At 46.5% G+C, this 24772-nt stretch overlaps 1 protein-coding gene across 12 annotated transcripts in view; it reads right to left on the minus strand.

Moving 5' to 3' along the window:
• Positions 1-24772, minus strand: part of LOC147606272 (flowering time control protein FCA-like) — an 85625-nt gene that overhangs the window by 12789 nt on the left and 48064 nt on the right. For 11 of the 12 annotated variants that reach the window (XM_086792511.1, XM_086792507.1, XM_086792502.1 and 8 more), the window contains exons 12-18: positions 21617-21685; positions 4994-5464; positions 4829-4879; positions 4488-4658; positions 3957-4403; positions 3586-3630; positions 3424-3501 (exon numbers count right to left, since the gene is read on the minus strand). In XM_086792511.1, the coding sequence (XP_086648637.1) occupies positions 3424-3501; positions 3586-3630; positions 3957-4403; positions 4488-4658; positions 4829-4879; positions 4994-5464; positions 21617-21685 (1332 nt within the window). Of the gene's footprint in view, positions 1-3077; positions 3178-3423; positions 3502-3585; positions 3631-3956; positions 4404-4487; positions 4659-4828; positions 4880-4993; positions 5465-21616; positions 21686-24772 lie in introns of those variants that run through there. The other variant, XM_086792514.1, reaches the window with a different exon arrangement.

The following is a 24772-nucleotide window of genomic DNA, read 5'->3' on the forward strand; positions in this document are numbered from 1 at the left end:
AAAATGCCCCAATGCCACGTAAATGCACCTGTAACAACCAAAATGCCTGCAAATGTCTCTTATAGACTTGCAAATAGTGCCAATTTTTGCAAAATCCGCAAGTTTCTAGTGCAATTACGCACCGAATCAACTGAAATCAATGCCAATGTTGCGATTGCAGGCTCAATCGTGAAAAGCTCCAAATTTCAACGGACAAAATATGCAATTTCAGGTCAAAAACTACCAAATCCCACAAATCTATAAATTTATAAACCTATGTGGGCTGAAATTTTCGAAAAATTTCAAATACCCCAAATTTTTTTTGTGTGCAGGTGGGTGGAGATCTGTATGCTCACCAAGTACAATGCCCCAAATTTTGTAGTGTGCAGGTGGGTGGAGATCTGTACGCTCACTAGGTACAGTCGGACAGTACGGGTCGACAGCACTGGTACAGTCAGGCGGCACAAGGCAACGAGGGCGACGGCTCTGGTACAAGGCGGCGTTGCGCACAGGTACAGTCGGCACACAAGGCGGCGGGTTGTACAGCAACGAAACAATGCGCATAAGTACGGTTGAGGAGCGACGCAGGTACAGTCGACGGGCATCAAAGAGGCGACGTGCAGAACAAGTCAGCAGCTGGACAACAAGTGTCTTGCTCGTCTATGTGCAATAGGCCAAAGCTGAGCAATAAGGGCAAACCCTAGCTCTGATGTGTAACCCTACCCTAACCCCAACCAAGCTCTAATACCAATGTTGGGTAGGAGGGCATCTAGCCGGCACACACACACACACACACACACACACACACACACACACAACCTCAACACAGAAACGTGAGTGTGCTGGAAAAGATGTACTCAATGAATAATAAAATGAAAGTACAAGTGAGTACTAAAGAGCCTAGGGCTAAGTGCCCAACACACAAAAGTGTGTTCACATGAGGAGAAAAACATGTGTCAAGTCACAGGGAAAAAGTGCCCGTGAGTAAGCTGGGTTCACACCTGAACTAGCCGAGAGTGGACATGACCAACAATCACGTCCTTGCATTGAGGGGGACCCTATTTTGCAAAGAGTTGAGTACTCTGGCCTCCGAGGCCAATGTTTCATCTGCCGACACATGGGACACCTCGATAGAGCTTGTCCTCGAAGGAAGGTAGTCTAGGATGACAACTCCAGTGCAACAACCCCACCCTCCCCCCAACCCCCCAGCGGGCGCCTTAAGGGCCCAGTTCAAAACCTTCTCAAGGGATGGGAGGGAAACAGGCCCCCGAGTACCAAAGCACCAGGACCCGACCTCAATTGAGCCCGGTGCAAGAGAGTGGCAAACTGCTGGCCCGAGGTGGAACCGTCGGGCGACTTTCAATGCAAAAGGCACCGCCAGGCTCACAAAACACGACAAGATATGGTTGTTTCAGAGAACCATTATGAGCATTTATCTCACCATCCACCCCCCAAAAAAAAGCACCCTCGAGAAACCCACCTCCAAGCCCCCCCATCTCAAGATCGTTACTCATCGAGATCCCTCTCAAGGCTTTCAGTTCCCCAAGTGACTCTCTGACTCTTCAGCGGGCTCCATGGATTGTGCCTTCCCACCCGCGCGTAGAAGGCGTTGCTTGATTCCAAGTTTGCCTATGACACAATAGCATACATGTCGGGGGATGCGGGAAACCTCCAAAGATTCGCCGAGGCAATAGGGTTCTTCTATCATGCATTAGGAGCGCAGGTCAACTCACACAAGTCATGTGGATTTTGGGTTGGCTCAATGCCCACCCGACTTGGCATCCACTTGAGGCTTTTCAATGGATCTTCCCGAGGGGCACTCCATCTAGTTATTTTGGATGCCACGTTGGAATTGGTATCTCCCCTGAGCAGCAGGTGTCTCGTCTTCTACTGTGCATTCGAAAGAAGCTGCTATACTGGAGTTAGCCAAGCTTTCTTTAGCTAGCTAGGTGGTGGTGCCGAACCACTAACAAGATTCTTCTCGCCACCATGTGGTATATCACATCCTGCTGAGTTTTCTTCCGAGCTTGTATTGGTCAAGTTCAGCGGTTCATCCACAAAGTTTTATGGGCTGGTAGCGACGAGATGCTTACCCGGGCCAGGGTGGCCTGAAGAGTGATCATTCAATCATGACGCAGAGGGGGCTTAGGCATCGACGACCCCTCCATTCAGTGTCATGCCTTCTTCCGGGTGGTGAGCCTTGGAAAGACTTGCTCCTAACTAGGATCTCCGCCATTCGGGGAGGCCCCTGGCCTCAAAGCATGAGATGGATCTTCAGAGAGATGCGGGTTTGAGGCTTTAGCCCGACATTTGAGGACAAATTTGCAGCCAGTTTCTTCTGTGCTTGGGATCATCTCAAGCCATCCCTTTGGCAATCAACTCTAGTAACCTCCAAGGAGCATCTCCACCCCATGGTCCATCTGCCTAGTTGTCATATGCTTGGGACTCGCCTACACGTATCATGGCGAGCTTTGAGCACGGGCCCCACTAGGTCACTTGGAGCTTGGCTTACATTCAAACAACTGCCCGAGAGGCCCAGGAGAGGGGCCCTACTGGGATTCACGGCAAGGAGCGACTTACCCTCAACATCGACTCCGGGGTGGCTGGGCTCTCTCAGTCTACCATGAGGTCTAGTAGAAAAGGTGGGTAAGGGGGGGCTCTCATCCGCGACATAAACTACCAAGGGTATATCATGCCTGGTGAACACTCCCAACCACTACGGAGGAGGATCTGATATCTGGGAGAGACCCCCTTGAGGATTTCAGGGGATGTACCTTGCAAAGCGTGAGGGTAATTGGTTTCCATGCACATGACTGGCACATTGACCCTCCACCGGCCAAGGTGGCCAAAGAGAGACTCTGGAGTTCGTGGATTTGGGAGGGCCAGCCTCTCACGCATCTCCAATGGGACCCGGAAGGGTGAACATAGCGTGATCCATAGGACAGTGAGGAGACACCTATAACACAGCAACATGAAGTATTCCAAATACTTTTATTTCCGTGTATCCAAGCCTCAACATGAACACACAAAAGTAGTACGAGGAAGAGAATTAAGGGAGCTTGATTATTCCAGGGGGGGAAAATGCTTCTATACAATCGTTTATTTTAAAAAACTGTTATTTACAAGGACCTTTTCTTGCAGATTTGTGGTCGTTTGGGAAAGAAGCACCTTGGCGAGGTTTCAATACTGGGATTGGTGCTGTTTCAGGAACAAAAGGGACTTCAAGAGACTAATTAAGGATCAAGTTGATTGGCTTTCAATGAACAGTTCATTAATACGTGAGATTATGAGAGAAAAGACAAGGCTAAAAAATCAAGAGCATCTGGTTTAGAAAAGATAAACAAAGCCACATAAATCACATCCAAGAATAAGCCATCACAGAGATAACACATTGAGAAATCAAATGGTTTGTTCCAAAAAGTTCTTGAAGAGAAATGTCACTACCTGCTGACTTGGTGGAAACTGCTGAGCACCTCTGGAGGGATCTACCATTCCATTTGCAGGTTGCCCCTGAGCATAACCCTGTCATACCAAAGTTCCAATCAACTACAGTGTATCAACGCTGGCCCTATTAAAGCAGCTAGATCAAGTGAAATAGAGGTATACCTGGACAGGTTGGTAGGGTACTCCACTGAGTGGTTGTGTAAATTGCTGCATTACACCATGAATTACCATGTTCATCACAAAGTGTATTCCATATAGCCTCTTTTTTCTTAGAGAAAGACAGAGAGGGTATGATATATTAAGTAAAAGGGCACCCATGGCCGTAGAGCAGGAAGGGTTTGAACCCAGGCCCACGGCTTGGAGCTCTGGGCACACACGCGTGGACCCATAAAGCCATTTTATAGCAGACACACTCAATTTAATACAAAGGAAGATAACATGTGTTTTACGGTAAAAGGTTCAGATGTCTGGAATTTAGTTGAATTCTTACAAAAATAGGTCTAAAACTCTTTTTAAATTGAATTTTTCAATACCAGTGAGGTAACTCCAGAATATGGAAACTGTGTTTCACGCTGTGATTGTTGCAGCTGGGGTTGTTGCTGCAGTTGTTGGAGTTGAGGTTGTTGCAATTGTGGTTGCTGTTGATGGAGTTGCTGCACCTGGGGCTGATGTTGCTGTTGATAATGTTGTAACTGTTGAGAAGGGACCTGCTGCTGAGGCTGATGGTTGAGAAGCTGTTGCTGCTGGTATTGATAATTCAAGTGTTGTGGCTGCACCTGTTGAACATGAGCCTGAACTTGGGCCTGCACCTGTTGTTGTTGATGATGATGAGGGATCTGCTGCTGCTGTTGTTGCTGTTGCTGTTGCTGTTGCTGTTGCTGGTGTTGTTGCAGTTGCTGTTGCTGTTGCTGTTGCTGTTGTTGTTGTTGTTGTTGTTGTTGTTGTTGCTCATATGCCACAAACTCTTCTGGCTTCTCCCACTGCAGGAAACAAATAAGTAAATATGAGTTTTACTGGCTCCACCATGAAGCAAACAGCGAACAATGCACTCTTTGGCCTCTTACCCGGCTTTCTCCTGTTGAGCTGTTGTAATAATATTTATGACCCTCAGGAGATGTATGTTCTGTCCACTCACAAGTAGCAGTCACTGGTGCTGGAGTAACAGAAACAGAAGCTATAGCAGGTGCTGCCACTGAAGTCACAACCTGCTGCTGCACAGGAACAGACCAAGAAGGCTGCAAAGCAAAAACACATAAGCCTGTATCACATACAAACTTCCTACTTGACAATAGTATCAGGCAAGCAGGCACTTAAGAACAGCGACTATGGCAGTGCTGTAAACTGACGCAATAACTAAGAGATCTGTCTGCATGGCATTTTAGCATTCGACAGGCATTAACCATACCTGCGCAGTCACTGGCTGCTGACTTGTCATTTGAAGAGGCTGGAGAAAGGCCTGCAAAAAAACAAAAGGAGAAAAAAAAACCAGCTGAGGCAAAAAGCTTTAAAAAAATGAGCAGCTTTTACATCTTGCATACAGCACACTGCATAAAAACCTGGAGAGTTGTACCTGTTGGGATGTTTCCTTTACTACAACTTGCTGCTGCAGCTGAGATGGAAGTGGCTGCAGCGGCGGGATTTGTTGTTGTACTTGCTGCAAAGGCTGACCTGTCTGCACCACAATAGGCTGCTGATTTGGTTGAGAATCCAGCTGGTGCGGAGGCTGCAACTGCAGCTGCTGGGATGGCAGCGTCGGTATTGGTTGCTGAATGGAGGTTACAACCTGTTGCTGCAATTGATGATGAGAGACAGAACTTTGGCCATATACCTGTAGCGTAGGCTGTGCAGAGGAATACTGCCCAAGAGGACCCTGCTGCTGCAACCTTGTATCTGTGGATTGTATCAATGGAAATCCTTGTAGAGGCTGCAGTTGATTATGATGTGCAGTACTGGGTAGGAACTGTTGTGGTGGCTGCTGATGCAAAGAAATTTGCTGACCAAATACTTGTGCTGGTCTGTGAAGTGATGACTCCTTAAAACCCTGCAAATTTATATACAAACCATTAGCAAGTGAAAAACAGAGCTGACTACCAATACTTACAGAAAACAAAATGCTCTGTGTCTAAAAATCAGTCTAGTCCCTGCTTAACCTATAGCTTCTCGAAAGCCACAATGTAAAGCAAAGGAACACACATAAATAAGCATAGTGCATGTAACTATTGGCCTTCCTGGCACTATTCACATAATGGAACCCTTGCCAGGACACTAGGACTAGTGGAAGGAAGACATGGGGACAAGGACCATAAGGTTTGCACATGGAAAAAGCATCAGTTTTGGTCAAAAAGCAAAGAAAAGCAGAAAGTCAAACTGAGTTGACCGTGAGCCAGGAGCATCACTAGCAAGAGGGATTGATCAGGACCAAGAAAGCAAAAGCTGCTTTTTCAAAAAGCAACTCTGGGGCTAAAAAGCAAGGCCCTAAAGCTGGAAAAGCAAAGCACAAAAGCACTTGGGAAAAGCTCGCTTTATTTGAATAGTATTTTATTGTAAAGAGGAAAACAAAGTAAAAAGTAAAACTAAAGCATGGAAACAAAAGCAAAGCAGGACCCCCCTCAGGTATAAAACAAGCATTAACCTCTCTTCATCCATCAAAGCGTGGAGTTTATTTCATCGCCATCTGCTCTTGTTCAGAACGCTGCTGTCGACTGCCTGTGCCACGTCATCATCAGCCAGACATTCGTTGTACGGATCCGTACAGCCATACGGCACTATGCCGTACTTCTGTCTGCACCAACTGGTCTGCTGCCGCTGCTGTTTGTGCCAACTGGGCTGCTGCCTACGCCGAATGTCTATTGCCGCGTTGCTGTTCTGCGCTCACAGGCTGCCGCCGTGCTACTGCATAGCTGTTCTGTACGGACTGGGCTGTTGCCGTACTGCCACATGGACCTGTTCTGGTCCATACTCCCCTGTACGGCCTTTTGGAGTTGTTTCTACTCCAGATTTGGTGTCTTTTCTGCTGCTGATCATCATAAACTTCATCATGTACACTTATCACTTGCGTACCTCGTTTTCAAGCTTGGGGTACGTTGGATTTGGTACTAGCCCCGTGAGGGATCTAGTGGGCCATCCCTGTGGTGTGCTCGGCAATGGGATCTCGTGCCTCGAATTTGATTGTGACATTGGTTTCTACATCGGCATATTTTGTTTGCTTTTTGTATTCGTTTGATGTATTGATCCTGGCTTGCGAGCACGTGGATTTTCCTGAATAAATTCAGGAAAGGGGCGGGACGTGTTCCCCGCTCAGCGTGTGTGTGTGTGTGTGTGTGTGTGTGTGTGTGTGTGTGTGTGTGTCCTGTGTAAAGTTCTCTAAACCCTACTCTCTCCCTCTCTCTATCTTCTCTCTCTATTTTTCTCTCTCTTGGATACGTGGTGGAGTCTGTCATAGCATGCCCCACTGAGTTTACAATGGTATCACAGCAAGATTTCTCTTGAGAAATCTTTCTTGGGGTGATAGAGCCATGTCGAGAGTAGAGGGCAACCAAGGGCCTAATGAAGGGAACAATTATGAGGCCGATCTTGGACTTTGGGATGGGAACAACTATGATGGCAACCAAGATCGTCAATCCAATCCGTTACTCATGAGACTACAGCCATTTCGTCAGAAGGGTACAATGTTTTTCAGCAATTCAAGCATTTGCTCAAGGATGAAGAATTCCTTGCTTGGAGAGCCAATAAGGAACAAGAAAAAATATAACATTCTTTCTTTCTCTCAGATTTGACATTTCCAGCTCATAGCTCTAGTCTTTGTTTTCTTTTGTACCATGATGAGATTACATGGACACCATTGCATCACTTTTGGTCTCATAGACCCACTGGGTCTTTTGAAGACGTTTAATATAACTTTCTTTCTTTCTTCTCTCTCTCTAGGGGGTGGATAGGGAGGCACCAATTTTTCCAGCCTAGACGGGTGGACAAGGAGGCACCAATGCCCATCACAGTGGATATGGGAGCCTATACCATAGTGCCCCCTCACAACAAGCCCATGTGCGTAGATCGAGCACGCAAACTCTAGAGAGCTAGACGCCCTCATCCCGTCGAACCCCGACCTCCCCCGGCTCATCAGCCCTCGATTCAAGAGATCATGACCCGCCATCGAGCAGCCTCATCCTCACTACAAACTATCGCCATCTCTAGCCTTTATGTATCACCCATGATGGACATCCTGAATGGGCCCTTACCTGACATACAGGGTTGACTAACTGTTTTTATTTGGCTCTCCCATATCCCATCACTTATTGTAACCTATACCTGGCATAGTAGGATCTAGATATACCCAGATGAATCCAAGAACATGCCCAAATTCACCTTTTAAGAATGTGCAATTTATAACCTCATGGTAGTTCATCGACAAGACAATAAACCATCAACTCCATCATGCATAGTAGGATCTAGATTTTTCACCTTGTATAATCTCAGTGTGTAAGAATTCACTTTTCACTTTTCAGTTTTAGTTTACTATTGCTTTTTCTTATTTCATCCATGACAAGATTTCATGGACATTCCCAGCTCATAGCTCTAGTCTTTGTTTTCTTTTGTACCATGATGAGATTACATGGACACTATTGTATTACTTTTGGTCTCAGAAAGGGGGGGGGGGGGGGGGGGGGGGGTAGGAGGGATCTTACATCATCCCCCACTTAAAGAACCGAGAATGTCCTCATCTCGCGAACCGGGGATAATCTGATTCTAAGTCCTTTTCCCAAGTGGCATCCGCAGGAGGGAAAATTTTCCATTAAACCAAATACTCCCTTAGGATTCTATTCCGAAGGGACTTTTCCCTAATGTCAAGAATTTCTTCACCGACATAGTGGATCTTGTGGACCCTCCACAAGCTGCTCTAGACCTACCTCGCCCGAGAGGAGTTACCTCGGACCGAGCCTCTGCACTCCAGCGTGCCACATGCCCTCGACCCCCCCCCCCCCCGCCCCCCGCCCCGTCGGCCACGATCACCTCATCAGCTTCAGATCCAGGACATGCTCCACTGCCATCGAGCTACCTTTCCACATGACATAGCTGAGGGAGACCTCTCAGCCAATCTCATTCGCCCCATGCTTGATATTTTGGAGAGTGGTATACCATCTACTCAGAGCTGATGTTGCTCTCATGTTTCTTAGTATTCCATGATGAGTTTCCATGGACAGTTTTGTATCACCCCAGTGAGATAGCTATGTTTATGTTTTCTTTCTGTTTTATTTTCCATTCCATGATAAGATATGCCATGGACATTATTGTATCACTTTGGTCTCATAGGCCCATAAGGTCTTTACTAGACGCTTAATCTCTCTCTCTCTCTCTCTCTTGGTGTGAAGCAAGGATGCCCACTTTCCCCCACGCTATTTGGGTTATACATTGATGAGGTGGCTGACTTCATTACACGGGGAGGCGGAGATGGAGTTGATTTAGCAGGTACCTCAGTACATATTATGCTCTATGCTGATGATATTGTATTAGTGTCTGAGTCCCCAGGTGGTCTACAGCAGCATCTACATGCACTCCATGATTTCTGCACACAGAGGGGTCTTACTGTGAACCTTGGGAAAACCAAGGTTATGGTCTTTCATACATCGAGACAGGGCAGGAGTCAGCTGACATTCACTCTCGCCGGATGCCAGGTGGAGGTGGTGACATCATACGTATACCTAGGGGTTACCTTCTCTGCAGCAGCCACACGCTTTACCATGGGTTCAGCAGCCAGAGCTAGATTGACACGGGGATATGCAGCATTGGCTATGCTAGAGAGACAGTGCCACCAGGCGCATTTTCAGGAGCCCCGGACGAAGGGGTGGCTATTTCACACATTAGTCACACCGGCATTGATGTATGGAGCAGCAGTATGGGCGCCAGGCCTTGCTACCCATTGGTGGACACAGATAGAGAGACCACAGGCCCTCATGATGGCACGCATGATACGCAGCAAACCGTCAGTACCTCATGACATTATCCGAGCAGAGTTTGCTACGCCTCCTATGATGGTAGAGGCCATATTTCAGACTATATGCCTGCTAGACAGATTCAGAGAGATGCCACAGGACAGATTATCATACAGAGCTTTTCAGGCATCTAGACAGTTGGCTGAGGCAGGAGACAGAGGATCATGGTATGCACAGGTCACACATTGGTTCTCACAGCATGGCCTAGACATGGATCATCTACCACCATTCCAGTATGACAGGGATGCACCACATATCCGTCTCTCTCATAGTGAGAGGAACAGAGTATTGAGACAGGATCTATGGCAGCTCTATACACGAGAGACATGGATATCGCCTACACAGCCTCTTCCACCGAAGATGCTATACTACAGAGATCACTTCATGAGTATCACTGATGATGGATTTATAGAGAGGCCTAGATACATGGAGGGCTTTTTACCACACGGCTCCCGAGTGGCTATTGGTCAGCTCAGAGTTTCATCACACCGATTGGAGATTGAGACTGGCAGAGCAGCACGGATCCCCCGAGAGGAGAGGGTATGCAGATTGTGCAGAGAGGAGGTGGAGAGTGAGGAGCATTATGTATGCAGATGCAGAGCATATACAGCCATCAGAGAGAGATATCCCATTTTATTCAGAGAGCCACATTCCCTACGCCAGATCTTTGAGACAGCAGACCAGCGCATACTGGGGAGATACATTCTAGACATACAGCGCCACAGAGAGACATTATTACAGGCTCAGACAGCTCCAGAGGGGGGGGCGACAGACACAGATTACTACATTTTTTCAGAGATCCATACCCCTCCCAGCCCCTACACGGCAGGGAATTACTCTCCAGAGAGCAGAGACACTTAGAGCCCGCAGGAGACAGAGGACACCTGGCTTTCGGACACCACGCCTATACCAGAGAGAGATGACAGAGATCAGAGCTCAGTTTCACAGAGAGGGTGCGGAGCGACTGGCTCGCTTCAGAGCACACCCAGGCATGTTCTTCAGGGAGCTGTGGACACCCCCTTCACTGATGTATACCATTTTATACCCCCAGTATGGTACAGGATGGAGCTAGCTAGTTGCATATCATGATTGTATACTCCATGCATATAGCTTTGCATTCTCCTAGTAATAGAGCTCCATCCCCTGCACACCCAGATTCAGCTTTTTTATTCAGTACTTTTTCATTTTGTTGGGATGACAGAGGATACCCCATACAGGTACTCCGATTTGTCTCATAGGCCGAGTTCGGTCTTTTGGAAGACGTTAATAAAATCTTTCTTTCTTTCTTTCTTTCTCTCTCCACACGAGGATCCGGGCCATCATCTCCCATCATCACAAGACCGTCTCGTGCCGGCTCAGTTTTACCACCTCGAGCACCATGTCACAACCACCCATGAGGGATGTGAGAGCTCTCTGCTCATGTACCTAGATCAAATTTTGTAGTTCTAGATTTTTGTTATCTTTCTTTATTACTATTTTGTACCCAGGATGATATATATATATATATATATATATATATATATATATATATATATATAAGAGAGAGAGAGAGAGAGAGAGAGAGAGAAAATGAAATGATATATTAACGTCTTCAAAAGGCCAAAATGACCTATGAGACTAAAAAGGTTACAACAATTGGTGGATCTGATACAATGTCTGTGTAAGAAAAGCTAAAAACAACTAACTGAAACTGAAATAACTGTGAGGAAAAGTACGGTACTAGGAGCTCCTAATGGATAACATCTGGGAGGAAAACTCCAGCAACAAAGGTAAGCATCATACACATCACTATCCAAAGATGTCTCTCATCGGTCGATGGCGGATATCCTCAATGTCCTCCATGGTGAGTACTCTGACTGGACGTCTCCCATGCCGTGCTAGTATGGTCCTGATCCTCTGATGTAGTCTTCGCCGGTGTCGAGATGGGCCTCTCATCTTGGGGCGCCTGGACCGCCCCAGCTCTATAGCCCGATCAATCAGTGTACCTCTAGTGCGGCTATACTCTGGGGCTAGCTGCAATGCCTGCTGGCCTGACTACTCAATCTCTGGTCGAAAGAAGTCTGTAATCTGCCTCTGTAGGTGTCTCTCCCTCTCTGATCCCGTCCCTCTCAAGAGACCCTCTCTATGTCTACGAAGCTCCAGCAAGTATAATCCGAGGCATCTCTGATCCTGGTATCTCATGACTCTAGAAAGTGGTCCGAAACCCTCTCTAAACAAGCAGTGAAAACGGCCTCGTATCTCATAATATACTGGACAGTGACATATGTAATGTAACTCTGTCTCTGGCTCCATCTAGCACAGCTGACAAATCCTGGCCTCAGCTGGTACTCCTCTGAATCTGCCAGTCTCAATCTCTAGCTAGTGTGAGGATGTGCGCATCTGACCAATAGCACACCGTACCCCATGAGAAAGATGAGTATCCATGTAGCTGGGTCTAATCACAAACCCATCCTGCGTGAGCTGGAGAAGATGATCTCTATAGAAAGCCATCTTCGTACCAAGCTCTTGTGTCGGCTGTATCCATGTCCTCCTAGTGTCCAGCTGAATCAAGTCCTGCCTGATAAGTCTGGTAATCTCTGCCCGTGTGAGAGAGAGAGAGAGGGAGAGAGAGAGAGAGAGAGAGAGAGAGAAAGAAAGAAAAGAAAGAAAGATTTTATTAACGTCTTCCAAAAGACCGAACTCGGCCTATGAGACAAATCGGAGTACCTGTATGGAGTATCCTCTGTCATCCCAACAAAATGAAAAAGTACTGAATAAAAAAGCTAAACCTGGGTGTGCAGGGGATGGAGCTCTACTACTAGGAGAATGCAAAGCTATATGCATGGAGTATACAATCATGATATGTAACCTAGCTAGCTCCATCCTGTACCATACTGGGGGTATAAAATGGTATACATCAGTGAAGGGGGTGTCCACAGCTCCCTGAAGAACATGCCCGGGTGTGCTCTGAAGCGAGCCAGTCGCTCCGCACCCTCTCTGTGAAACTAAGCTCTAATCCCTGTCATCTCTCTCTGGTATAGGCGTGGTGTCCGAAAGCCAGGTGTCCTCTGTCTCCTGCGGGCTCTAAGTGTCTCTGCTCTCTGGAGAGTAATTCCCTGCCGTGTAGGGGCTGGGAGGGAATGACCTATGAGACCAAAAGTTTACGTCGTATCCTGCATTGCATTCTTGTATACCCTACGCATATAGGTTGCATACTGATCCTCTAGCAGTAGTGCTCCATCCATCACACCCCCCACTAGCTCAGTACTTTCATAGTTTATTTCATGTTCATTTTGTCTTTTTTTTCTGGACATCCAAAGGACATTGACAGTCGTACATTGATTTGTCTCATAGGTCGAGTTCGGCCTCTAGTAGACGTTAACACAGCTCTCTCTCTCTCTCTCTCTCTCTCTCTCTCTCTCTCTCTCTCTCTCTCTCTCTCTTTTCCAGACAATGTATCAGATGTCACATGGTTAAAACTTTGGTCTCACAGGTCACTTTGGCCTTTTGAAGACGTTAATATAACATTTCATTTCATTTCATTTCTCTGTATGTGTGTGTTTGTGTGTGTGTGTGTCATCCTAGGTACAAAATAGTAATAAAGAAAGATAACACAAATCTAGAACTATAAAATGTGATCTAGGTACGAGCAGAGAGCTCTCACATCCCTCATGGATATGACGTAGGTCATTTTGGCCTTTTAAAGGCGTTAATACTTCTGACAGAGACACATCAGAGCCCAGAGAGAGGGCTACCTCGAGTAGAGGGATTCCAGTGGGAGTCAGCATACAGGAGGACCACACGCCAGGGTACCTCGAGAGGATCGGGGGGAGTAGCAGTCCTATTCAGACGGGAGCTACAGGGGAGACTGAGAGTGGTAGCACAGGATCCAGAGGCTAGATACATGTGGATCAGCTTACAGCTCTCACAGGACAGGGTTATATACATAGCTTTATGTTACTTTTCTCCATCAGGATCCTCCTATGTCATTACAGAGGACATGCCACAGGAGGAGGAGACAGGAGCCTCGCCATACACTTGTCTGTCAAAGGAGATTATGCATTATTCTACACTAGGGGAAGTATTTCTTACGGGCGACTTCAATGCCCACACACAGAGCAGACAGTGTGAGGTGTATGACTATGATGACATGGAGATCCTCCACCCTGTGGAACCAGAGGAGATAGGGGCTAGTCGGGCATCAGAGGACACTGGACCAGATAGAGGACATTATGGGGACCACTTACTAGAGTTGGGAGCCAGGCATCGTCTCGTTATTTATAACGGGATGCTACAGTGGCCGGGATCAGGAGGGCTGACATGCTTTCCACATGGGGGTCATACACGGACCGGAGGCACGGTGGTAGACTACATTATGGGGTCTTTGGAGGCATCACAGCTTGTCACCTCATTCTCCATTCCACCTCGTCCTATTGGGGCAGATCATACATACATGGCATTTTCACTAGCCGGATCACCAGTATCACCAGCCCCCCACATACCGACGCCACACACTACCATCTATTTCACACATGACATGGCAGACATATACACTGGCAGAGTAGAGGATGGGCTCCTACTCATGGATCCCCTGGCACCTATGGATACCATTACAGCCCAGCTCGCATCACTCCTACACACGGCTGCATTACAGAGCTTCCCACATCGTGTACACTCAGGAGAGCCTGCGAGACCTGGGACTATGCCCCAGAACAGATGGTATGATGATGAGTGCAGAGCCCTATACTCACGGCTCCGCATACAGAGAGCCTTGGGAGCCATCACAGAGCAGGAGTCGAGGAGAGAGATGAGGAGACTTACTCGCCGCAAAAGGCGGGCCTTCGCAGAGATACAGGAGCTAGAGATCTTTCATTTCTTCATGAGTAGAGATAGCCCTGTCTCATGGCGGCACTTTAGAGAGCCCCGGACCCCGACACCTATTGCAGACCCACAGACATGGCACACATATGCAGAGGGACTATACCATGCCCCACAGTAGCCACCTATACCTCAGCCACAAGAGCCTCGACCTACCACAGCTAGCTTCTTTACCCACTCGATGGTACAGGAAGCTATCCGCCGCCTACAGCATGGACGGGCCGCCGACCATATGGGCCTGCAGGGTGAGCATCTCATATATGCAGTAGATTCTTTAGCTCCTTTTCTTGCACACCTGTTTAACAGGGCACTAGCAGAGGGTTTGCCTGCAGAGTGGACGATGCATACCATTGTGCCGATTCACAAAACAGGGGATATGCTCGATCCGAGCAACTACAGGACGGTTATGGTTGGCCACGTGCTGGCCAAACTGTATGGTGCAGTGCTGGAGCAGGAGCTTAGCTTATATGCTGAGCGAGCAGGTTTACGCTCATCAGGGCAGGCAGGCTTCAGGAGAGCTTTCTCTACCACCGACCATGTATTCACTTTGAGATGTATGATTGATCAGGCCAGAGTGAGGAAGAGAAAGCTCTATTGCTGCTTCGTGGATTTCCGCAAGGCATTCGACACAGTACCACGAGAGAGGCTCTTTCAGTGCCTGCAGTCTCTTGGCATACCAGCAGATATGACATGGGGCATCTATGCATTATATGAGCAGGTTTTTGGGCGAGTCAGATGTCCAGGAGGTATGTCCGAGACTATTGCTAGCACCATTGGTGTGAAGCAGGGATGCCCACTTTCCCCCACGCTATTTGGGTTATACATTGATGAGGTGGCTGACTTCATTACACGGGGAGGCGGAGATGGAGTTGATTTAGCAGGTACCTCAGTACATATTATGCTCTATGCTGATGATATTGTATTAGTGTCTGAGTCTCCAGGTGGTCTACAGCAGCATTTACATGCACTCCATGATTTTTGCACACAGAGGGGTCTTACTGTGAACCTTGGGAAAACCAAGGTTATGGTCTTTCATACATCGAGACAGGGCAGGAGTCAGCTGACATTTACTCTCGCAGGATGCCAGGTGGAGGTGGTGACATCATACGTGTACCTAGGGGTTACCTTCTCTGCAGCAGCCACACGCTTCACCATGGGTTCAGCAGCCAGAGCTAGATTGACACGGGGATATGCAGCATTGGCTATGCTAGAGAGACAGTGCCACCAGGCGCATTTTCAGGAGCCCCGGACGAAGGGGTGGCTATTTGACACATTAGTCACACCGGCATTGATGTATGGAGCAGCGGTATGGGCGCCAGGCCTTGCTACCCATTGGTGGACACAGATAGAGAGACCACAGGCCCTCATGATGGCACGCATGATACGCAGCAAACCGTCAGTACCTCATGACATTATCCGAGCAGAGTTTGCTGCGCCTCCTATGATGGTAGAGGCCATATTTCAGACTATATGCCTGCTAGACAAATTCAGAGAGATGCCACAGGACAGATTGTCATACAGAGCTTTTGAGGCATCTAGACAGCTGGCTGAAGCAGGAGACAGAGGATCATGGTATGCACAGGTCACACATTGGTTCTCACAGCATGGCCTAGACATGGATCATCTACCACCATTCCAGTATGATAGGGATGCACCACATATCCGTCTCTCTCATAGTGAGAGGAACAGAGTATTGAGACAGGATCTATGGCAGCTCTATACACGAGAGACATGGATATCGCCTACACAGCCTCTTCCACCGAAGATGCTATACTACAGAGATCACTTCATGAGTATCACTGATGATGGATTTATAGAGAGGCCTAGATACATGGAGGGCTTTTTATCACACGGCTCCCGAGTGGCTATTGGTCAACTCAGAGTTTCATCACACCGATTGGAGATCGAGACTGGCAGAGCAGCACGAATCCCCCGAGAGGAGAGGGTATGCAGATTGTGCAGAGAGGAGGTGGAGAGTGAGGAGCATTATGTATGCAGATGCAGAGCATATACAGCCATCAGAGAGAGATATCCCATTCTATTCAGAGAGCCACGTTCCCTACGCCAGATCTTTGAGGCAGCAGACCAGCGCATACTGGGGAGATACATTCTAGACATACAGCACCACAGAGAGACATTATTACAGGCTCAGACAGCTCCAGAGGGGGGGAGACAGACACAGATTACTGCATTTTTTCAGAGATCCATCCCCCTCCCAGCCCCTACACGGCAGGGAATTACTCTCCAGAGAGCAGAGACACTTAGAGCCCGCAGGAGACAGAGGGCACCTGGCTTTCGGACACCACGCCTATACCAGAGAGAGATGACAGAGATCAGAGCTCAGTTTCACAGAGAGGGTGCGGAGCGACTGGCTCGCTTCAGAGCACACCCAGGCATGTTCTTCAGGGAGCTGTGGACACCCCCTTCACTGATGTATACCATTCTATACCCCCAGTATGGTACAGGATGGAGCTAGCTAGGTTGCATATCATGATTGTATACTCCATGCATATAGCTTTGCATTTCTCCTAGTAGTAGAGCTCCATCCCCCGCACACCCAGATTCAGCTTTTTTTTGTTCAGTACTTTTTCATTTTGTTGGGATGACAGAGGATACCCCATACAGGTACTCCGATTTGTCTCATAGGCCGAGTTCGGTCTTTTGGAAGACGTTAATAAAATCTTTCTTTCTTTCTCTCTCTCTCTCTCTCTCTCTCTCTCTCTCTCTCTCTCTCTCTCTCTCTCTCTCTCTCTCTCTCTCTCAACCTTGGGAAAACCAAGGCCATGATTTTCCACACCTCAGGGCTGGTTCGACGAGACAGGCCATCTTCACACTAGCAGGAGGACAAGTAGAGGTGGTAGACTCGTATGTGTATCTGGAGATTACATTTACGACTCCGCCAAGAAGATTTACTATGGCACAGGCAGCCAGGGGTAGACTCACACGAGGGTATGCAGCTCTGGCCATGCTAGAGAGAGAGTGTCACCAGGCACACTTCCAGGAGCCCCGCACGAAGGGGTGGTTGTTTGACACACTAGTCACCCCTGCTTTGATGTATGCTGCAGCAGTATGGGCACGTGGGCTCGCCACCTCCACATGGTCTCAAATAGAGAGGCCTCAGATTCTCATTCCCCTCACGGATGATCCGCAGCAAACCCGCCGTCCCACATGACATTGTCCGGACGGAGTTTGTTGCACCTCCTATGCTAGTAGAGGCCCTCTTCCAGATGATCTGCTTCATACAGAGGATCAGAGATATGCCATCAGATCGACTCTCACATAGAGCTTTTGAGGCGTCCAGGCAGCTCGCAAAGAGTGGAGATAGGAGAACATGGTATTCACAGATGATACAGTGGCCCACTCAGCATGGTCTCGACATAGATCACCTACCACCTTTCCAGTATGATATACATGCACCACACATCCAGCTCTCTCATAGTGAGAGGAACAGAGTCCTTCGACAGATTTATGGCAGCGATACACTCAAGAGACTTGGATTACACCCAGTCAGCCTCTACCGCCGAAGATGCTATACTACAGAGATCAGTTTATGCGTATCTCAGCGGATGGATTCATACAGAGACCTGGATACATGGATGTGTACATGCCTCACAGTGCCCGAGTGGCGATTGGCCAGCTCAAACCGGGCCTTCGCATTCCATCATGCCCAACACCCTCAACCCCCGAACGTCAGCCACGATCCCCTCATCAACTCCAGGTCCAAGACATGCTCCACCGCCATCGAGCTACCTTTCCCCATAACATAGCTAAGGGAGACCTCTCGGCCATACTCATTAACCCCATGCATGATATTTTGGAGAGTGGTATACCATCTAATGGGGGTTGACTCTCCTCTCATGTTCCATGTTCTTGGTATTCCATGATGAGTTTCCATGGATAGTTTTATATCACCCCAGTGAGATATCTATGTTTTGTTTCTGTTTTATTTTCCATTCCATGATGAGATATGCCATGGACATTACTGTATCACTTTGGTCTCACAGGCCCATTGGGTCTTTACTAGACACTTAATATAACTTTCTTTCTTTCTTAAATGACACCTCCTTCACTCTGAAGGGAGGTTTTTGGATATTTTGGAGTCTAGTAAATGTCCAGGTGGTGTGTGTAAACACTTTAGGTGTGAGCACCCTCTTATTACGAGAACATAAGATAGGGTCTTGGTGCCTATGCAAAGCCTTGCACATGGTGGAAGTATTATCATAATACAAGTATTGTTGTGATGTCCAACACAACTCTCTCGTGTGTGTGTGTGTGTGTGTGTGTGGGTGGGTGTTATCACCTCTCTCTCTCTCTCTCTCTCTCTCTCTCTCTCTCTCTCTCTCTCTCAAGAAAGAAAGAATGACAAATGGGCAATATACAGAGGAGGACAAGCAATCATTAAAGAATTCCGTACCCCACCCCCCTCAAGAGCAAATCCATCCATGGATGAAATATAGCTATTTTTATTTTGAACCTCAATTTCGAACTAGATGCAATAGAACCCATTGTAATTTAAACTCTTAAGAGTCTTAAGAGTTCATTTTGAGTTATTTTTTTTCAGTTTTATGCCTCTTTGGCATCGATACCCAGAGTGGAATGTAAATGGATGTACCTGATCTGTCCCATAGGTCAGATTCGGCCTCCCGTGGACGTTAATATAACTTTCTTTCTTCTTTCTTTCTTTCTTTCTCTCTCTCTCTCATCTCTCTCAGCAGTTACTCCAATCAAGAGCGAGGAGAGCCTAGATCCAACAGACTCATGACCGATTTCTTCCAGAGGACAACCATGCCAGATCCCACAGTGGTGGGCCGAGGGGTCACTTTGAGGAGAGCAAAGCAAATTGCGGTGTCCACGAGCGCCCGGATACCGACCTTCCAACAGACATCGACATATGATCAGGGACATTCGGGCACGACACCAGAGGCGACTGGGACCCATTGATCTGGCGGCCATCTTGCATATCATTACAACTGGCGCTGACTTGTATGACATATTACACCCCCCCCCACCACAGGATGGAGCTGACTAGGAGCATGCCTGCATTGAGCATCGTTGTATCACAGTAGCATATAGTTGTGCATTTACCCCAGTAGTGCTCCATCCTTATATATGTACATACATCCCAACCTCACAGTAGCAGTTTTCTTCCAGTTGTTGTATTGCGCATTGAGCACCATCTGATACTCAGAGATACCACATACATTGTACATGGTTTTGTCTCATAGGCCAGTTCTCTTTGGCCTGATAGAGACGTTAATACAATCTTTCTTTCTTTTCTCTCTCTCTCTCTTCCAAACCAAAGTGACGAGGGCAGATTCACCCACTACACCCGACCTTCAAGCTGATGCAGGAGCTCGGCCAAGAGGAGTGACACTAAACAGAGCCATTGAGCTATGCAAAGCCTTGCACTCTCAACCTCGTGGTCCCTGCCCACGCCCGTGTCACTACAAGAGGATTAGAGCCATCATCTCCCACCACCACGGGACTTTCTCCCGCCGGCCCAACTTTACTACATTGGGTGCCATGTTGCGGCATCCTACGAGGGATATTTTAGGGTGATATGAGAGCTGGACACTTTTTGTTTTGGGATCAGATCTGACATTTCAGCTCTTATTACTTTCCTCATAGGAATTATGTCATTCCAGTAGCAAGGATCCACAATTGGGGTTCCACACCGGCTTAGGTAAGGGTCACGAACTTGTGTGGAGCTTACGGATGACTATATCCTACTACTAAGGTACAATCCTATCGGTTGTCCTATCTAGCCCTCACTTACATTTAATAGTTGTAACATGGTTTTGCACCAACTTCATATATGCTTTTGAACTGGCACAACATTAATAGCACGTCACAGTAACTCAAGTATCATGACACCACCTCTGGCTTACTTCTCATCTATCTTTGCCAATAATTAAAACCAATCCTCCTCAACTACATGCAACTCCTCATTTTCAAAAGTTCATATACCTTTGGGAATTCAGCTTTTGTACTATCTTGGCCATTGTTCTCATGCAGCTAAGTTCCCCAAAGTAAAACCCAAATCATGTTCGTTGCTTTTACATAATGCATTACCATTGAAAATTGTACTCTGGGACGGGAGCGCACTCATCTAACCCATCGACACAAAGGATGAGAATGTAAACAACAATTTTGAGTGACTGAAATCCCAACACGAAAGAAAGCTTGAAAACGTGTGCGCGTAGAGTTTTAAGCCTTCCATTGCTTTGATGGATGAGAATGCAAAAAACAATTCTTTAAATGTCTAAAATCCCAAGACGAAAGAAAGCTTGGCAATGTGCACGCATGGACTTTTAACCCTTTAATCACCCTATGCGGGATATTTTAGGGTGATGTGAGAGCTTGATGCTCTTGTATTGGGATCATTTCAGCTCTTGTTCCTTTCTTTTATTTTTAGTACCCATGATGATGTATTCCATGGAAATTATGTAATCTTTTGTTCTCATTGGTCATTTTGGCCTTTTGTAGACATTGATATAACTTTCGTTCTTTCTTTCTTTCTCTGAGTCACTTGTCCTTTAGATGGATAGGACTTACAGTACAAGCTCATCAAACTTTCAGGTCCCCGCACATATCCTTCATGGTTCCAATTTCATTATAAATTCACTCTAATCCTTAAGTAAGCATTAAGTTAAAGGCAAGAAATGATTGCCTTAGACAGAATCCCAGAAAAGGTTATTCAGAAGGATGCTGCCGGGCAACTAACTGAACCAGATACTGACAGCAAACAAATGGAAAAAAACCAAAACTAAAAGCAGATACAGCTAGGATATAGCGCACCATGATGAATAGATATAAAGTAAATAAATTGGGGGAAAAAAACTAGCTCCATATGCAAGCACAAAGCATAGTCACATAGAATGAGAATGGCAAGCAAACAACAGCCAACAAAAACATAGTCAAAATGGTTTCAGAAGCGTCAAGAAAGCATTCACAAAAATTTCAAGTGACTTAGGAAAGCAGAAGTGGAAAATGGAATAGCTCTTCATAAAACGCCAGAATTTGAAACCATGGAGGAGGAATGATGGAAACGCTTATGTTTATGAAAGCTAAATTGATCTAAACTTTTTTTCACCACCTCCCCTTACCCTTCAGAATCAACCCTCAAAAAAACCTCTGACAAATATGTTAAAGTTTTAGACTAAGTGTAATTTGACTGAAGGGTCTCGTATGCATTCTCTGACCCAATTATGATCCTGTGAGGACACCATTATGTAGCCACTAGGTCACCCTCAGATGATTGAGCAAAACAAAGTTGCACAAGATAATTCAATGTGTGAACCTGAAGCAGAGATGTCTGACTGAAAAGATTTCAAATTTTGTCTCAATACCTGCTGCTGAGAAAGCTGACCCGAAATAACTGGAGATGCTTGAACGGATCCACCACCAGCCCTAATGCCCTGCGTCAATTATAAGATGGCACACCAATCTTTTGAAACTACTTCTAAGATGGACAAAAGAACAAGTATCTTTTTTGAATCCTTTGAGACCCTAGTAGTAGCCCTGATGCTCTACAGCACACTACACACAAAAAGCTTTTTGACACTTCACACAAAACCATGACAACCACAGATTAAACACTTCCCCCTTTTGCAGATACACTAACTCAAACAAGACGATCCTGCACTATCAACCTAACAACATGTTTACAGTCCCTACAAACAGAGTCATGTGTTGCTAAGTTCCTCACTATACACTCAAGGGCTATAAGTGTCAAATCCCCACGGATCTCCTCGTGATCGATCTTGGTTCGAAACTCGAAACCTGCAAACAAACGAACAAACAAACAACAAGGGGGTGCAGGCTTGACTCACCTCCCAACCATGACAGCCGTGGGCAAGCCCCCAGTCTTGGCTGTCCCCACCGAGCCACGAGCTGAGCTAACTAGGATGACGTACCGACCAATCTCCTCCTCGCGACGTCCCATACCGCCACGAAGCTGCCCTCGCGGGCCTTGAGACTGCTGCCGGCCTCGGCTGCGTAAAGCAGGTGAACGTCTGCACTAGATCCAGGCTCCAAGACCATAGAGCTCTCACAAACTCGCGAGATTCTCTATATACAATTAACTAACCTTGGCCACCCTTTTATAGGCTCTTGGCCGGTCATCAGGCGTCCACACTTGGGCGTCCGCCCGTCCATACTTGGGTGCCCGCCCGTTAGTATATCCCTAACTCAGCTCGTCAATCAGCCTGCCTAGTTCCAAGCTTCCCCAAGCCTCGAAACTAGTCTTGCATGCGTGTAGCACACGGTAGATACACACTGTGCACATGACATACTCCCCTTCCTCTAAGAGCTCACTCCTGAGCTCACTAAAAAGCCAGGGTAATCTCTCAGAAGAGTAGTTAATGTCTCCCATGTAGCGTCCTCCTCAACACGATCCTTCCACTTGATCTTGTATTCCGTGATAAACGTATTACGCAATCTTCTTTCACGAAATCCAAGAATCTTTTCAGGTTCGTGCAGAACAATGTCCTCGACATCTATAATTTCTTGAGGAGTAACTAACTGATCTGCTCCACCCAGTACTTCCTTAAGTCTACTGACATGAAATACAGGATGAACTTTCACATGAGAAGACAAATCCAACTGAACCAATCCGTCATGTAACACGAAATGGTCCACAGTATCTAGGGGATAATTTCGGAGATCTACTTGTCCGTAAAGTCTCGGAATCTTTCCGAACTCGCAAATACACCGTCGTTCCTTCAGAGAACTCTCTGGGTGAAGGATGTTTATTAGAATAAAACCTGTCTCGGTCTTGAGCACTTCTATATTTCCTTCGCAACTTGTAACATTTCCTGCATATCTTGCAAAAAATTATGTGCTGCATCATGCTGAAGTCCTGAGAATCCTACCGTAACAAGTGATCTAGGTTGAAAACCATACATAAGCATGAAAGGACTATATCCTGTACTCGTATGCTTAGTACTGTTATATGCAAATTCTAACATAGGAAGATAATCCTCCCATGAACTCTGTCTTTTGGATACATATGCTCAAAGCATATCCTCCAAAATCTGATTCACTCTTTCAGTCTGGCCATCAGATTGAGGATGATCTGAGGAACTCAAATTCAACGTTGTTTCCAACTTCTCAAAAACAAGTTTCCAAAAATCACTCGTAAACTTAGAGTCCCTATCACTGACTATGTCCTGCGGTAACCCGTACAGTCTAAACAATTGCTCGATAAACTACCGTGCTAATTGCGTAGCTGTAATAGTCTTTCGGGTCGGTAAAAATCTAGCCATTTTTGTCAAGCGATCTACCACAACCCAAATAGAATCGTGGCTTTGATGTGTTCTTGGCAATCCGGTAATAAAATCCATGGAAATACTTTCCCATTTATTACCTGGGATTTACAAAGGATGCAACAACCCAGCCTGTTTAAAGCGTTCAGCTTTATTTGCCTGACAAATTTGACACTTGGGAACATAATCTTCTACATACCCTTTCATCTTTGGCCAATAAAAAGTGTGTTTCACTAATGATAGTGTCCTGTGTACCCCAGGGTGTCCAGCAGAAGGAGCGTCGTGACACTCCTTAAGAATCTTGGACCTAATGTCAGGGATCTGTGGTACACAAATTGTCATTACGGAATAGTAAACCATTCCGAATCATCCACTGGCCTCCTGTAGCCTGAATGGTAGACTGCTCAGTCATTGAGTCTTGGTCAATCAATGAGCTCCCGTCCTGGATCTTCTACCAAAATGGACCAAAATAACAATCAGCCCTGCAAAGCTCTCTCAATGACTGAAATAAGTCGGTAGAAATCTCGGTGAACCACAAAGTATTCACCTCTCAAATTCGACGAAGCGCATCTACAATACTATTCATGGACCCTTTCCGATAACGGATCTCAAAATCAAAATCTTGCATTAGCTCTGCCCAACGAGCTTTCCTGCTGTTTCACTGTTCGCGGTATAGGCCAGTCCAGAAACTTCCGAACTCGGTCATAGTCAATGCTCAATCCATCTCTAGTGATCTTGTGTCCCAAGTAAATGATGTCGGTCATAAAGAACTCACATTTACTTAACTTAGCATATAGTCGATTCTATCTTAAAATAGATAAGACAATCGTAAGGTGTCTGACATGATCCTCAAGAGTACGACTATAAATCAAAATATCATCCAAGAACACCACCACAAATTTTCCCAAACGTTCACGAAAACGATCGTTCATCATTTAATGGAAAGTGGCTGGAGCATTGGTTAACCCAAAAGGTAATACGAGAAACTCGTAATGGCCATACCTAGTCTGAAAGGCGGTTCTTTCGACATGCCTTTCATGAATACGTATCTGGTGGTAGCCAGTACATAAATCTATCTTCGTGAAATATTTCGCTCCTGCTAACCGGTCAATCAGGTCATCTGATCTAGGGAGAGGATAACGGTTCTTAATGGTCAGCTTGTTCAATCTCTTGTAATCTATACACATTCTCCAGGTATTGTCCTTCTTGCTCCTAAGCAACACAGGTGCACCCCAAGGT

Source organism: Cibotium barometz, chromosome 58, assembly GCF_041138505.1.
Source record: "Cibotium barometz isolate CiBa-2024 chromosome 58, ASM4113850v1, whole genome shotgun sequence".
Taxonomy (NCBI): Eukaryota; Viridiplantae; Streptophyta; class Polypodiopsida; order Cyatheales; family Cibotiaceae; genus Cibotium; species Cibotium barometz.